The sequence below is a fragment of the Dendropsophus ebraccatus genome, chromosome 11 (genome assembly GCF_027789765.1).
Source record: "Dendropsophus ebraccatus isolate aDenEbr1 chromosome 11, aDenEbr1.pat, whole genome shotgun sequence".
NCBI lineage: Eukaryota > Metazoa > Chordata > Amphibia > Anura > Hylidae > Dendropsophus > Dendropsophus ebraccatus.
Genome location: NC_091464.1, coordinates 75,703,451 through 75,721,148, shown reverse-complemented (window position 1 = coordinate 75,721,148; position 17,698 = coordinate 75,703,451). Strand labels below are relative to the sequence as shown.

The window sequence follows — 17,698 nt, the reverse complement described above, 5'->3', positions numbered from 1 at the left end:
GCGGAGAGTAATGGAAATGCAAATGATGAGCGGCTTTGTTTCTTTATAAATCAAGTGCAAATTAAGGTCAGTGGGATAGAGGTTGGGGGGAGGGCAGGACATCTTTATTTATTTGACAATCTTTCATCTACTTCAAGAGTTTAGCTTTTCCTCTCCCTTTTTCATAGGATGTTGAACTTATTTTTAAAGACTTTGTTGGTATAGATTCCATATTCTTCTTTCTTTTCTTATTGTCTTTTTGATGTACAGGAAACATGGCCTCTAATTCCAATGGTGACCTATTTCGTCTTTTGACTTTGTGGAGGTACCTCGTTTTTGACCTCAATAAAAGGGCATCTTGAAATTTAAAGGGATACTCTAATGCACATTTGACATGTATTGGCTAAATCCAATGGTAGAAGTGGCTGACCATCTCATGTGTATGGTAGCCTCTTGACTAGTCTTGAGCGGGTCAAAATGTTCAGGTTCGATAACATTATCCAAACCCCAACGCTCAGAATTTTGATTCCCAACAGCTGCAGAAGTTGGATCCCACTCTAGGAAGTCCTGGAAAACATAGATAGAGCCATAGCCTATGTTCACACAACGTTTTTTCAGCTCCGTTAAAATGACATCTGTCATTTTGAGGCTAAAATAATGGACGTTGTGGCCTCCCCTTAGGGCCCTATTCCACAATAACGATAATCGGCCAGATCGGCCCCATTTGGCCCGATTCGGCCGATTATCGTTTGGTGAAATAGAGAGAACGATCAACCGATGATCGTGTCATCGGCTGATCGTTCATTTAGGGCTAGACCTAAAATCATCGTTCCCCCACCGCGCATCCCTACAGTTGAATAGCGGTACGCGGTGGGCGACCGACGATTTGACAACCAGCAGCATACATTAGCTGTCAGGTCTTCTCGGCGCTGTCTTCATCCCCGGGTCCCTCGCGCTCTATCTTCAGAATGGCAGGTCAGCTGACAGAGCGCTTAGCCAATCACAGGCCGGGACCGCCGCGGCCTGTGATTGGCTGAGTTTGGCCAGTCAGCTGACCGGCCATTCTGAAGATAGAGCGCGCGGGACCTGGGGATGAAGACAGCGCCGAGAAGACCTGACAGGTAATGTATGATGCTGCAAGGGCTGCAAGGACATCGGTAACGATGTCCTTGCAGCCCTCGCTCAACGATCATCGGGCCGTGGAATAGGACCCTTAGAGCAATGACTGGTGTTTGTACATTATTCTAGTTTGGGTTACTAATTGCCCTTTGGGTGTGGCTTAATTGCAAAGTCCATTGAATTTAATAGTAAAAGCAGAGACAAAACGGTGACAAAACTATTTGTGAACAACTAATAACAAAGGTCCGCTGTTTGCAAAAGATGTCCAAATATAATGATCATGTTCATTATTTTGACATCCGTGGTAAAATGTCTGTTATTCAATACATTGTGTGCACTGGACATCAGTCTTCCCGTTGACTTTAATGCATTGCATTGCAGTAAGTTAAATCGCACCAATAACTGACTTTTTTTAAAATATCAAAATCGTCCGCCTTTTCTCTATTTTTGACGTTGTGTGAACATAGCCATAGGCTGTTCTCCTTTACAGAGGAAGTTGGGGAAGACAAAAAGTTTCAACTACCCAATCCTCTTGTTCTTTAGCAGATAAGCTGTCCTCTTTCTACTCAGAACATGGAAACATTCAGACACGCTGAGCATTTAGGTATATGGGGGGATTTGGAGAGATTGTCGCTAGTATTCACCTGCCATTAAATAAAAATTGTTAGTACAAAAAGTTGTTGATAAGTGGCACTCTAGCAGGAATGGTAGTTTAGGCTATTGGCAGACTTTGACAGATGTATGGGTGTTCAGCCATTATTTCTCAACAGCTTGGCCTTCTTATTAACGCAATCTCAGGACTTCTGGTTATGGGGTTTTTCGAAGGACCAGGTCTACCGTGACAGAAGGTTGGGAATCGTCAGCATGTTGTGGGGATTAAACCTGAATTAACATTGGAAAACCAAAGGGGACATATTAGACATTTGTAGTGTAAATTGCATAACTATAGGGCCATCTATCTGCAACTTTTTGTACAATTTAATAAATAGCAAGTACCCATTGTCCAATCTTTGTCTCATCTGGAGCAGGGGAATGCCCTCCGGAGCCAGAGTTTGGAAAGTTTACCGGGTACTTTGTTGATTCACCAAAAGAGGAACAGCCTTTGCCTTTCAGTGGAACAGCCTTTGCTTTTAGTGTACATGCTGAGCATATTCTTGGAATATAGCAAAATATCTTTAGAAGGTGTTTGGTTAACTCTATGAAGCTTAGTCATTGCCAGTATCTCCCCTCTGTACTTTCTCCTGAACTTCTCCAAGAACAAACAGGGAATTAAGGATTTCTCCTGGCAACCGAGTCAGTATTTAAAACTTCAAGTCTTATTCTGGAGGAGGTGAGAAGTTTTGAGACTTAGCACCTTAAATGTGCAAATCACACATGTGGCAGAAAACAACACATTGCTGTACTATAGTAATTTAGTTAGAGGTACTACACCGAAAATTAATTCGGGGGGGGGGGGGGGGGGGGGGGGGGTTACAGCTGATCTCTGAGCCAAGACCAACAATAATGTCTGTGATGAAATGGGTGATACATGGGGGGGCTGTGATTAGCAAAGTATCTCTCTGCAGGTACATGAAAGGTAGACTTTAAATTGCATAGGGGGTGGGTACTAAGATACTATTATTACCGCTCCGGTCTTCTATCTGTAATCACTATCCCTGTTCAGCTAATCAGTGGCTGAGGTGGGTCACCACCCCCACCCCAGCGCCACCAACATGGCACAGTTAGTGCCCTGGGGTCCAGACTGTCACTTTAAGATTAACCAGGTACCCTCCACTCTGCTGAGAGGGGGGCACCTAGTTAAAGGGGAACTCCGGATAAGAAAAACTTGTTTTCTATTAAAAGTACATTAAAAGTTATATAGATGTGTCTATAGAATGTTTTACCGTATATGTACGGTTCTGCCACACTGGTAGCTGATAGAAATCCAGGAAGTGAAAAAAAATGGCCTATGTGCCAATTCACATTGTCTCCTGCTCCTGCTGCTATCCCCCCTTAGGAGACAAATCTTCCATGCCTCTGTCTCACATTGTGTGTGTTTGCTGATGATGCAGACAGGTGGCAGGGCGTGATGTCACAGGAGGCTTGGCTGGATCCCACAATCCCCTGAGTGATTCACCATCTCTGACCGAACAGAAGCAGCTGCTGCACTAATTTTACTGATTGCAATGGGTGGGGACTGTGATGGTCACATGAGGGAAAGCATTGCATTCTGGGAAATGCTAAACCAGGAAGGACAGAAACACAATACAGAGAGCCCCCCCCCCCCCAAACAAATGGATTTTTGGTAGCTTAACACTGGGATAGACAAGTAAGTAATGCGTTATGCTTCTGCAGAAGTTTCATTATTTTTAACCTCTTCCTGGAGTTCCCCTTTAAATACTTGAGCCTTCCTTTGTTTTCAATGTAACTAGGAGAGATAGAAAACACTGGGGGTGCACATAATGTGTTACCGCAAACTTTAAAATTGGAGTTTATCTGTGGCTCTAGAGCCGCTCACCTGGTGTTACAAGCGCGACACCGCAGATCACTTGATTAAACACAATGCTTCTTGCAGCCAATCCACAGGGCCGAGGGATCCTGATTGCTTAGCCAATAGTTATTGAATACGTATAGGTTCTCAAAGATAAGGTAATGGGTAAAGTAATTTTTTTCAGTTCAAGATTTGTCACCTGCTCCTACGGCAGTCTTTGGGTAAGCCGTACTAACAGTAACAAGTCTTGCTAATGCTGCCTTCTTTGAACTCTTGACCAGGCCCGCGGCCATGGTTCACTTCTCCCGTCTTTCTAGCCGACTGAGCCATGCAGGTAGATAACCGCTCCATATATAATGCATAAAAGAAAATCACATTAATTAAAAATTAGATCCATTAAGAAAATGATCTGTTCCTTACCAGGCTCCTCAAGCGCCATCTTCCATCTTATAATATGGACATTTTCAATTAACCTTTTATGCCTCATGTAACTAAATGGGAAATAATGAACAAGTGTTCTTCATTCTAACACCATGGAAATAAAGTTGAGATTCTCTGCCGCTATTCTACGGGCCACCAGAGAAAGCGGCCGTTGCATTCTGTCATCTACCGCTTCAAGGGCGGCTTCGAGGATTGCCTTTTTACTCTGTGGTTCTGAGACATTAACCCACTTTATGGACAATTTGATTATCAACCTGATTTAATGAATCCGTTCTTACCTTGTAATTGGTTAATATCTAGTGTTCTACACAATGAGAGCCCGGTGGAAGCTGCCTCATCCCCGCAACTGCACACAATTAGATACAGAAAATTAGGCTCCATTATTAGCCATTTTAATTGAAGTTGGTAACTAGTAATGAAAGTTGATCTTTGTCTCTTGGCCCAGTGCTGGACTGTGAAAGAAATAATCTCATCTCTTCTCAGATAATGTGACTTTCTATAGGGAATGGCCTTTAAAAAGATAGAAATCTGGGAAATGACTTTAAAGCTGTTTATCCAAATGTAATTATTACCAAAACAAACATTCGGCTCCATGGAATATCCGAGAATTAAGATTAATTACAGCTGCCTACAACGACGGGGTATGCGAAGCAAAGGACACAGGAAAATAACACAATAGAAATGAAGTATTAAACTTCCGTGGTCGAAAGTGATGGATTGTTGAGTCGTCCTGAAGAGTTTCTAGGGACGTTAGAAGCAATTGTCTTTATATTACTATAAATATTTACCTAAATAAAACATTAAGAAGAAAGGGAATATGAGGTGAACGGTTCATACTGTAAGTAGATAATAGACTGTCTCATAAGATGACCCACTTACCTGAGTGTAAGGGGCAGCATTTTGGCCAGTATGCCTCCCACTAGTTGGAAAATATGGATTGTTGAGTTATTATAGTGCTTGAAAAGCACTATATTGTAATCCGTATTCTTCTTCTTCTTCCGTTTCTTCTTCTTCTTCTTCCAGCTATTTTTCTGCGCATAATACAGCCCGAACCGCTTTAAACACACGAACCCTGTCCTGCAAGCCCCCCTTGTCCTGCAAGCCCCCCCTGTCCTGCCAGCACCCCCCCCTCTCCTGCCAGCACCCCCTCCTCCGTACTGCCAGCCCCCCTCCGTCCTGACACCCCCCCTCCGTCCTGACACCCCCCTCAGTCCTGTCAGCCCTCCCTCAGTCCTGCCAGCCCCCCCTCAGTCCTGCCAGCCCCCCCTCAGTCCTGCCACCCCCCTCCGTACTGTCAGCCCCCCCCCTCCGTCCTGCCACCCCCTCCATCCTTCCAGCCCCCCTCAGTCCTTCCACCCCCCTCCGTACTGTCATCCCCCCTCCGTCCTGCCACCACCTCCATCCTTCAAGCCCCCTCCATCCTGCCAGCCCCCCTCAGTCCTGCCACCCCCTCCGTCCTGCCAGCCCCCCCTCTGTCCTGCCAGCCCACCCCCCCTCCGTCCTGCCACCCCCTCTCTCCTCCCACCCTCTCCTCTTACCCTCTCCCCTCCGTCCTGCCACCCTCCCCTCTTACCCTCTCTCCCCTGCCACCCTCTCCTCTTACCCTGTCTCTTCCGTTCTGCTGCCCCTCTTACCCTCTCCGCTGCCACCCTCCCCTCTTACCCTCTCTCCCCTGCCAGCCTCTCCTCCTACCCTCTCTGCTCTCCCCTCCGTCCTGCCGCCCCTCTCCCCTCCCCTGCCACCCTCTCCTCTTACCCTCTCTGCTGCCACCCTCCCCTCTTACCCTCTCTCCCCTGCCGCCCCTCTCCTCTTACCCTCTCCCCTCTGTCCTGCAGCCCCTCTACTCTTACCCTCTCCCCTCTGTCCTGCCGCCCCTCTACTCTTACCCTCTCCCCTCTGTCCTGCCGCCCCTCCCCTGCCACCCTCTCCTCCTACTCTCTCCCCTCCCCTGCCACTCTCTCCTCTTACCCTCTCCGCGGCCACCCTCCCCTCTTACCCTCTCTCCCCTGCCACCCTCTCCTCCTACCCTCTCTGCTTTCCCCTCCGTCCTGCCGCCCCTCTCCCCTCCCCCCTGCCGCCCCTCTCCCCTCCCCTGCCACCCTCTCCTCTTACCCTCTTCGCTGCCACCCTCCCCTCTTAAAAAACACACAAATAAAATGTAAAAACAGTACATAAAACACTAACACTAACACTAACACTTACACGTGTAAAAGTATAACACTTACACACCCCTCTAAGGATGCCTTCACACACACACCGGATCCGCAGGGGATTTCACGCTGCAGATTTGCAGCAAAATCCTCTGCGGATCCAGCCCCAGTGCATCCCTATGAGAATACATACACGCAGTAGGAATGACATCCCGCTGCGTGTATGTAAGTTAACCCCCCGATGGCCGGAGCATACATCACCTCCTCCCCACTCTGGTTTGCTTCGGGGGTTCTCAGCAGGACATCCCGCTCAGCCAATCAGTGGGAGGCGGGAGCCCCGAAGCAAGCTGGAGCGGGGAGGAGGCAAAGTATGCTCCGGGCAGCGGGCGTTAACTTACATATAGGCAGAGGGATGTCAATCATAGGGATGCACTGACGCTGGATCCGCAGTGTGCGTATCTGGTGTGTGTGAAGACATCCTTAGGAAAAAAAACAAAATGGCCCACAGGTTGTTCTCGGCTGAAGAGGCATTCGCCTGGATTGCCTCCGATACTGAGACAACCAGTGAGGGAGAAGAGGAAGATCCCTCGTTCCCTCTTCCTTCCTCTTCTTCCTCATCGTCATCACCATTTAGTGATGACAAGCCCCCAAGGCGCTGCCCCAGGACTAGGCCCCAGGAAGCCCCCCCAAGTGACCCCACCCCGTACGAACCACAGATTCCTGAGTTCGTTGGGGTCACTTTTGGGGGGTTTCCTCTGTTTTGGCAGCATGGGGGCTCTGAGAGCCCTTCGTCCTCCATTCTGGCCAAATCCAGCTTCCAAAATCCAAATTACGCTCCTTCCCTTTGGAGGCTTTCCGTGCGGTTACTTTGCACTTTGTGTCCCCATGTGGGGTACTCTTGTAATCGGGGGAAATTGCGCTACGTGATTAGGCATTTATTTTTTTCTTTTAACCCCTTGTGAACATGAAAAATTCAAAGTTACACCAACGTTTTAGTGTAAAAAATTAAATTTTTCATTTTAACAGCACATTGTTCCACATTTGTGCCGTCACCAGTGGGGTCCATATGCTCACTATACCCCTTGTTACATTCCTTGAGGGGTGTAGTTTCCATAATAGGGTCACTTGTGGGGGTTTCCAATGTTTTGGCAGCAAGGGCACTCTGCGAACCCGACATGGCCTTCGTCCTCCATTCCAGCCTCTAAATGGCGCTCTGTCCCTTTGGTGGCTTGCCCTGTGCCCATATGGCACATTATATCCACATGTGGGGTATTTTCGTACTCAGGGGAAATTACCCTACACGTTTTGTGTTAATTTTCCCTTTTAACCCCTTGTGGAAATGAAAAAATCAAGGCTAGACCAACATTTAGTGTAAAAAAAAATTAAATTTTTACACTAAATCATTGATCTAGTCTTTATTTTTTCATTTTCACAAGGGGTTAAAAGATAAAAAAAACACGAAATGTGTAGAACAATTTTCCCTGAGTACGGAAATACCCCACATGTTGACATAAAGCGCCATGCGGGTGCAGGGTAAGCCTCCGAAGGGAAGGAGCGCCATTTGTCTAGAATGGATGGTGAATGCCATGTCGCATTTACAAAGGCCCTGTGTGGCCAAGACATTGAAAACCCCCCAGAAGTGACCCCATTCTGGAAACTACACCCCTCAAGGAATCTAATAAGGGGTGCAGTGAGCATATGGACCCCTCAATGAGTGGGTCCAATGAGTGGGTCCAGGCGGCGCCACGGCAGTCTGGGCAGGTGATAAAGCGGCTGGAGGGGCAGATGATGGGGTAATGGGACGGGTGGCTGGGGGATGACAAGAGCGCCCCCTAACTGCCGCTGCCCTGTGCAGTGGCCCAGCCCGCCCGCCTCTAGAAACTGCCCTGATCTTACAACTATAAATCGACTTTATTCACAGCAACACCAATTGGTCACAGTCACAATGCCACTTCTTCTTCTGTCCAGACTGTAGTGTCTCTAACTCGCAGTGGTTGCTAAAAGCAGTCACAACTATGGTGAATAAAGTTAATTTTCTTTGCTCCGTGGCAACATAAGGTGTTCAGGAGAACAACATCAGAATGTTCTTCTCCTTATCTGTCAGGTCTCTGGGCTGGTTTGTTAGTCCCTGGGGACCTGACAGGTTTCCTTTAAAGGGGTAGTGCGGCGTTTTTAAAATTATTCACTAAATAACACACATTACAAAGTTATACAACTTTGTAATGTATGTTATGTTAGTGAATGGCCCCCTTCCAAGTGTGTCCCCCCCCCCACGCTAGACCCGGAAGTGTGATGCATTATACTCACCTGATTCGTGTCGACCCCGTCCGCCATCTTGGGGCAATAATGTCATCTTCGGGAGTCCGGCCGAACCGCTACATCTGTCCCTCATGCCGGCCCCCCTATGCCACGTCATTAGCTGCTCGGCCGCGATTGGCTGAGCATAACTGTGCTCAGCCAATCGCGGCTGAGCAGCTGATGACGCGGCAGAGGGCGGGGTCGGGGTCGACACGAATTAGGTGAGTATAATGTATCACACTTACGGGTCTAGCGTGGGGGGGACACGGGGAAGGGGGCCATTCACTAACATAACATACATTACAAAGTTGTATAAGTATAATGTGTGTTATTTAGTGAATAATTTTGAAACGCTGCACTACCCCTTTAAATATCCGACTTCCTCAAGTGCAATGAACAACTTCTTGGCCAGTATGCTATCCACTAGTTTCATGGTCTAATAATATGTGCAGATTCACTGAAGATAGAAGTAAATGCCCTTTTCTTTATATAGATTCCACACCGCTGGATGCATGAAGAATGTAAAAAAGAATGTTATAAAAGAATGTTATTAAAATACAACACGTTTCACAGCCGTGCCGGCTTCTTTTTCACATGTTATAGATCAATAGAACAAAGGCACGTACAAGTACACGTATGACATCACCATGCGTCAGCTACGTACAGTACATCATTAGCCATGGTGTGGCTGCGACCACCCATCTCACCGCCTTATACGCTTTGGAGTATTGAGCCTCTGGAGTTGCACAACCACAATCCAGGTGAGATTTATTTTGTAGCACACATTTACTTTGGTGTGAAGGTATCTACACCATGGAGCGCTGTCTGTGCTCCTTTTTATACGTTATATAGGCACAGCACAGGCATACATATAAGAGGGTCCAAGGGGTGAACCGTCTATCAGTGAAGGAGAGTCCTTGTCTGAAGATTGCTGACTTCCATGGGTGTAAGAAGCAGGATTCTGGCCAATACATCATCCACTTGTTTCATAGTGGAACAAATGGATTTTTGAGTTATTCAACAAGATTTCCAGGAATATTAGAAGTAATTGCTTTCCAAGTATTATACACTCAAAGGGGTCAACAAGCCATAGGTGTAAGGCAGATGGCTGATTTCCTAAGGGCAAGGGCAATTTTTTTGCCTGATATATCATCGACTAGTTTCATGGGCTAAAAATATAGAATGTAACACCTAGATTTCTTTTCTTTACTGATTAAATGCCAATACTAATATGTTACTTTTTAACACCAGGTTTCATTTTCTGATTTTTTTAAATAAATTATTATGAAGCCAAGTCATCTTGTTTGAGCAATTGTAACAGCATTTAGAGATATGTTTTATATGAGGACATTAACTCAATGGACTGTAGGGGACACTAGTCATATGAATGGAAGTATTTTCTAGGCATGCTCTGGGACCTGTCTAGATGTCATTCTACAGGGGTGGGGGTTAGCTCTGAGCTTCAGCTGGTGCATTATCTGCTGGGGTTGATGATGGATTCTAGAGATGCAGCATTTGAATATGGGTGGCTGAAGAACTTTGATGCAGCCATAGGGAATCCTGGAAAGCATGGATACAGTCTCCGGCCTATGTCTGTATCCATGTTTTCCAGGCAGCCTTAAGGCTGCATCAAACTTCTGCAGCCACTGGTAATCGAATGCTGCATGCTTGTGTTGTGCTATTCTTTACGGGCTTCCACCCTTAGTAAAATAGAAGATTGTTGACAGAAAAGGACCACTTGGTCCATTTAGTCTGCCCACTCTTGGTCACCTAGATCGCCTACTTACAAAAAAAATCTCCTTTTCTTTTTCATGAAGAATATTGGATTAATGGAAAAGAGCCATACATGCATAGGTCAACCTAAGTCAACCATGAGGAGCCACATCAGCTCTGGTGGGATCCTGACCTAATAGCAGCTATGCATTCCATGACTACACATACCAAATTATTTCTTTGGCCAAAAAAAGTTGAACAAAACTTGAGTCTGTTGGCAGCCTGACTAGGCTCCTATAGCAACTGCTATGTAATGGGGTGCCATATAATTTCCCATACTTAGAAATCCATAGAGAAGTGGAGCTCCTAAAGACCCAATGAAGCAACAAGTTGATTGAATTTGGCAATCGGAAAAATTCAGATATTGGAGATGTTTTACAAGTCGTGATGTATATATACAAGGCTTCTGATTGCATCTATGTATAAATACTTTATATTTGGAACAGCACTGGCTCAGTAGCCAAGTGTCCCCGAAAATCACTTAAAACCATTGCCAGTGATGAGATGTCCCAGTATAATGTACCAGCATTGGAACAATGCTTCAGTGATTACCTCTTTGTCATCTGCAAATCCTCCAAGACCGCAGTGTTGGAGCAGCTCAGAGTTTTAGCATTGTAATCATATGGGTATTGTTAGAACCATCTGGTAGGTGGTAAATCGTATGGATTTTACGTTCATTCATTTAGAAAAACACTCGCCAATCCATTCTGGTGTTATGAACAGGTACGGTATAATGCATTACGAGACACGATGGTTGTCAGATTACAACATATTCTGGATTGTTGGATAGTGATAAGTATAGAGATCCTTCCGATTCATAGCCCGAAATACAGTGAAAAGATAATAGGCCACTATTAGGCCTCATGTATATAGCTGTAGCTGTATCATGTGCTTGCTCTGTGTGCAGAGGTGTAACCTAAATGGGCACTGTTGCTTAAAAAAATAATCTTAGCCAATCACTAGAAGTAGCTGGTCGAAGTGTGTGCGTTAAGTGTGTTCTCTCCCATCTCTGTGCCATGTGACCAAGTCAGATCCCCAATGCAGGTGTATGGAACTGCACAGATACAGAGAGTGGGAGAGCGCTCAGCTTCACTCTTCTCTCCCGGCTTGGTTTGGTGAGTATTCAGGGTCTCAGGGTTTAAAACACATCTAAAACAGGTTTGAGACGTGTGCCTTTTTGTATTCTCTCCCAGCTCTGTGCCAGGTGACTTAGGGTCCTATTACACTGAGCTATTTTTAACGATTAACGACTGACGATAACGATAGTTAACTCGAAATCGTACACCATATTACACAGAACGATGTTCGTTAGTTACAATCGTTACTATGATCGAAATTGCATCGTTACCATGATCGTTTACTCCCTGTGATCCCAGCAAAACAATGAACCATGTGCTATTACACTGAACGATTAGTGAAAAATGCGGAACTTGAGCGAACGAATGTGGAATTACAGCGAACGATTAACGATAATTTTAGTTTCAGATCTAAATCAATGATCAACGACATACAAACGATTTTTCGATCGTTGCCTGCAATTACACAAAGCCATTATCGTTTAAATTTGAACGATACAACGATTTTTCGCACGATAATCATCCCATGTAATAGGGCCCTAAGACGGACCCACAATGTAAGTTGTTGGGACTGTCTCTGCCATAGGTACAGAGAGCGTGAAAGAAGAAATAGGCTGTATGCTTCACTTTCCCCGAGTTCTAGTTATTGGTTGAACCCTCAGACCCTGATCAATGAAAAATATTGACATGTTAAGTTTAAAGTGACAGGCTGTTGTGTCTGCTTTTGTAGCATCGGGAACCATCTACATCTACTAATTCTAGTTCCCCTGTATATACAGTACTCACCTAGCTTTAGAGCTTTATATTATGGTGCCCATTGACTGGTATGGTACCATATATCAGCTCAGTATTCCTTAAATTGATTTTTTCAACTGAATTTTATGGAATCTCTTAGTATAAAATATTATAGCCTAATACATCACTATATTATAGACGTATTCTCCATTCAGTGCATTACTGCTGGGAAAAACCAAGGTGCCTCAAGATGGCACCATACGGCGGCAAATGGATTGCCTATGAGTCTGTTCTCTAGATCCATAGGGAATTCATGCACAGTATTTACAGTGCTGTCTGTATACAAGCTTTATATTGCGTATTTCCCTAATGTTCTGATTGAGGAATTTTGAGATTACAAATAATTTTAATACAATAACCGGATCATCAGATTCCATATAATGGTAACATTGTACTATGAATGCCTTTGCAGTATACATTATACTATATTATAACCCTGATCCTATGATAGTTGCTTCCTATCTTCTTGGTATTCCGATATTGGAACCGGTCTCATTTGATGACCTTATTCAAGGATGTATCCTCCCACCCCCTACAATTATTTCTGGTCACATATCACTTCTATGGTTAGCGCTGGATAAGCAGCTCTGTACACCTGGGAACTCTCAGAGGACTTGCAGAGTAGCATGAAAATAGGTGAGACGCTGCTTTCACCTCTGTTCCCATGGGAAATAGTGGCAGATGAAGTCACTACAACAGCTGCTGCTCGCTCCTTGTTATGTGCCAGGTATCCGCACCGTGCTGGGAGTAAAGCCTCATAAAAACATATAAAGGATGACGCTTCTGTCCAAGTATCTTTTTCTGCTGGAACATTTAGGGTTAAACCGGGCCACCAGAGTATCAGAGTGCTGTCCTGTGAGCTCAGGCTCTAACTTTATACAGTACAGCAGAAGACAAACCCATTTGAAGGTGACTTTGGAGACAGTCACTAGGGTCTATTTCCTATGGGATGCATCACAAATAACCTATTATCTATTACATCATATTCAAGTTACATCCTGTATGTACAATAACAGCAAAGACGCCAATCCAGTATTCACATTTCACAAACTGAGCTCAATGGGGAGAAAGTCAACGTGAGACAGCTCTGTCCGCATCTTATCTTCTTGTGAACAAGGGGATCAGGCAGCTGTAATCAAACTGCCCGATCCTTATTGGCATATGAGTCGCAAAGCCCCCATACACATTACATGATCAGTCCTGCTGGTATTTAATCTCTATGACCTATATAGGGAGCCTTACTATGTAGAACCATAGAAGCTCCATGTAGTGTAAGTAAAGCCTTTACTTTAGGCCCTGTCTCTATTCTGTTTCTCAGAGCATCTTCCTAATCTTGTTTCTTTTCAGTAGAGACAAATCACAGGACAATTTGCTTGTCTAGTTTATCCGAGAATATGAATAGTGGAAATCAGTCCTCAATGGGATCACTAGAGAAGATAACTGCGTTTCTGGGCACAATCCATTAAATGAGCCTGCTCTGCTGCAGTGGACTAGATTTTATATATATATATATATATATATATATATATATATATATATTCTCTTTTTACTATATGTGTATCCATTGGTATTAAGGCCCTATTACACGGATCGATTATCTGCCAAACTGAGTACCGTATTTTCCGGCGTATAAGGCAACTGGGTGTATAAGACGACCCCTGACTTTTAAGAAGATGGTCAGGGGAATGCCGGAAAATGTAACCCCTGCCTGACCGCAGCAGGGCTTAACTGCAGCTAAATTAAAACAAAAAAACAGTTAACTCACCTGTGACCCATTCCCGGCATCCGCACGTCTCCTGTCCCGTTCCTGGGATGTACACTGCCTGCACTGGGGATCCCGGAAGCTCTCCCGAGCAGCCGAGCATCTCATTGGAGAAGCTGGAAGGCGCTCGTTTGCCGGGAGAGCTTCGGAAGAATGACAGAGGCTTTGGGTACTTCCGGAGCCTCTGCCAATCTCCCGAAGCTCTGCAGGAGCTGCTTGGCTGCTCAGGAACGTACACTGCCTGCGCCGGCAATGGGCCCCAGATGAGTTAACTGTTTGTTTTATAGTGGTTTCCCCTATACCATGAAGATGCGGCCATTTTTAGCTCCTCCATCGTATGAGGTAATCGTACCCGGCGTATAAGACGACCCCCGACTTCTAAGAAGATTTTTCAGGGTTAAAAAGTCGTCGGAAAATACGGTATAGTAATAGAGACAGCGATCAGCCAATACTAACTCGTCGGCTGATCGCAGCCTTTCGGGCCATCTAATACGGCCTTTAGTTACTGCTTAAAGTTTTAAGGTATTCGTAAAATTAAACCCTAGGAACCTCTTTAACAACATGCTCAGAATGGACAGTCAAAGGGATTGTCCACCTTCAAGACTTTTTTGAGAAGTCTCCATGAAAATAAGCTGATCATAGATATCCCACAGCAGTGATAGGCCCTATAATTAGTTTGTCTAGATCACAAGTTAAAAAAGCATTGAAATCTACAATATGTGCTATTTGTGTATTACATGGACATGTCAAGTCCACTAGAGCATTGTCCCTAAAAGATACTATCCAAGACATTATCTAACTCATGGTACTAGGGTCGGGCAGGTTTCTGGCATGGTGTATCTAGAATTTTACCACACAAAATATCATGTTTTATATTTAATTAATGTTTTTGTAATATTTAGTCACTGGTCTTGATTTAGGTGTTAAAGGGTTTTTCCGGTCTTATGTGTAAATGATTTACAAGATGCCTGCCTTACTAATGTTCTATCTGTAACTAAAAGGCCTCTTTAAACCAGTCTCTCACCGCTCCATGCAATAGAAGCAGCAGCAGCAGACTGCCACTAACTTCAATGGGCCACCTTAGATCCTCCAAGCATCCTCCTTGGATTATCCGGGCAGCCCCTCCCGCTCCTCCCTGCTGCTTTTTGTGCATGTAATAGCACAGACAGTGAGCAGAGAATGAGGAGGAAGCAAGCACTGAGCTGACAGGTTGGCACCCGCTTTCTCCTCAATATCATGCTGTGTAATATGGCCTTTATTATAATTTTTTTGTTTTGTTTTTGTTCTCAAGAGGGATCATGTTTGACATGCTGGGCAGCAGTACAGTGTTAGCAGCCAATATGTGTTGTGTGTAAATACATTGACTACTTATAGGACTACCTTATACTTGGTAATAGAAGGTCAGTGTCTGTGAGAGAAGCCCTGGCAGCATCAAAACAACAGAGCTATACAGAAATGGAAGATATTATGTAGCTAAAACATAATTATGTCTTAGCTATGGTGGCATCACTTGGTGAACAACTTGGAAACCCATCTGTTATTTGGATGTAAGTCATGGCTGGATAGGGGTTTATATGGCTACTGGTAGTGCAGTGTAGATTTTCTTAATAGTGTTTGATATGTATATGAAAAGTGAAAAAGATACTATACCACCATAGAACTAATAACTTGATCATTGAGAATCCAACATATGAGCCTAGGAATTGGGGCATCTAATTAAAAAGGTTCCTTATGTGACAAAATTCTATTAAAATGCACAACACCTATGTGTGTCTATTTCTTCCCCTAGAATCCTGCCTTGCACACTGTGGAGTAGACTGCAAATCCTATTGCTGTGATGGGACTCCTCCATACTGTTGTTCCTACTATGCCTACATTGGAAACGTCCTTTCGTAAGTTCCATCTCTTTTATTCCATGGTTATGTGATTGCATTGCACTATACTTTATTTTGCTTAATGAATATATATATATATATATATATATATATATATATATATATATATATACACATATACAGTGGTTCCTTGGATTACAAGCATAATTTGTTTCAGGACCGTGCTTGTAATCCAAATTTTCCCATAAGAAAGCATAGAAATGCAGACAATTGTTAACACACCCCAAAAATAATAATTTATTATTCTGAATAACGTAAAACAGATGAAACAAACATTTAGAAACAGCAGAATATGTGATATTATAAGTTACTGTACAGTAATGGAGAGGATGGGAAACACAAGGGCTGATAGAGACTGCAGGGAGTATGAAGGAATGAGCAGGGCAGATGTGGGTACAGTATAGCAGCACTCTCTGTCCAGGGAGAGAGGGGTTACAGCTATGGAGAGATTACCTCTGCAGTCCTGTCCCCTGATGTAAGCCCCAGCCTGAAGTGGATCTGCTATGATTTGGAAGGTGAGGGAGACTTCCTGGGTCAGAGACCAGGGCTGTAGACCAAACTATGCAGACCATGCCCCTCCTCCACTCCCCCTCCCACCCAGTACAGGGAGCTCTTACACCAAAGCAATGCTCTTAAACCAAGTCACAATTTAAAAAAACTGCGAACTCTTAAACCAAAACGCCCTTAAACCAAGTTACTTTTAAACCAAGGTACCACTGTATATACCACTGTAATACAATTCAGCTCCATTCACTTCAATAGAACCGAGCTGCAATACCACACTCAAACTGAGGACAAAAATGGTACTGTTTCTAAAAGAAAGCGGACATGTTTTTCTACCCCTTATTTTGTATATATTCATATATTTGCCACAAAGCAAAAAGCTCTGACCTTCCTCTAGGCTTGGCGATTCCATAATTTTTGCCAGGGCTTGTATATCACAGTTGAGGATTTTAGCCGCTGTATTTAGCTGCCGAATGCAATGGACAAATCTTTCTTTGTTTTACTAATGCCAGTAACGCTTTCCAGAGTTAAATGCAGGATTTGCACAGTGGGGATATGTGACATAACGCCGCTGCCGTGCTTGATGTTCAGTGAACTTTACTTCAAATAAAATATCCTATTAAAAGAGATGGTGTCTGCAGCCAAGTCTGAGCCGTGCTCGGCCTATCTCAAGACAGCAGACATTCTGCACTGGAGCGCTTCTGAGGAAATCCCTAAAGACATCATTATTGTGTGGGCATCACAGGGCATGAAATCAGTCCGCCATCAGCCGCGACAGGCTTAAATCTTCACGTCTCGCCTGTCTGTTGTTTCAGGTTCCATTCATTTGGATGACAGTGTTCTACTTTCTATAGATTTTTTTTTTTTTTAGCTATAAGACCAGCCATGGTAGGTATGAGATTATATATGCCTTTTAGTATAGGGTCTGTGCATAGGATACAAAAAAAAAAAAAAAAAAAAAATCATATTCCTTAGGGATCATGCACACTTAGGGATCATGCACACTTCAGTATAGTGGCTCAATATAGCCCCCAAGGGCCACCATATACCAAAGAAAAAAGGCTGTAGGACTTTCTAATGTGTATGGGGGCTTCCTTCTTCCATGACACATAATGTTTGGAGAAAGATCAGACAATTTTGTCTTCTTTCCCTTATCCACCCTATCCATCCTTATTCACATATGGGTGGATAGAGAGACAGTACTGACATTTCAGCTATCATATATGTGTGGCTACCATATTTGCTCCGTATTTCTCAGTTTAAGAGAGGACTTGAGTAGACTTCTCCATAGGAGAACATGTTTTAGGGCAATTTTGGGTGGTCCTCCGATAAAGGCTTTAATGTATATCCAAATCAAAGTAAAGTACAGAGATCACTACCATGATGTGTATATACCTAGGACTCTAGCTGAAAGAAGGCTTCTATGCTAGTATGGA

At 44.2% G+C, this 17,698-nt stretch overlaps 1 protein-coding gene across 1 annotated transcript in view; it reads left to right on the top strand.

Moving 5' to 3' along the window:
- CYYR1 (cysteine and tyrosine rich 1) overlaps positions 1 to 17,698 on the top strand; it is a 59,184-nt gene that overhangs the window by 8,442 nt on the left and 33,044 nt on the right. The window contains exon 2 of the mRNA XM_069945672.1: positions 15,653 to 15,755. Coding sequence (XP_069801773.1) covers positions 15,653 to 15,755 — 103 coding nt within the window. The remainder of the gene's footprint in view (positions 1 to 15,652; positions 15,756 to 17,698) is intronic.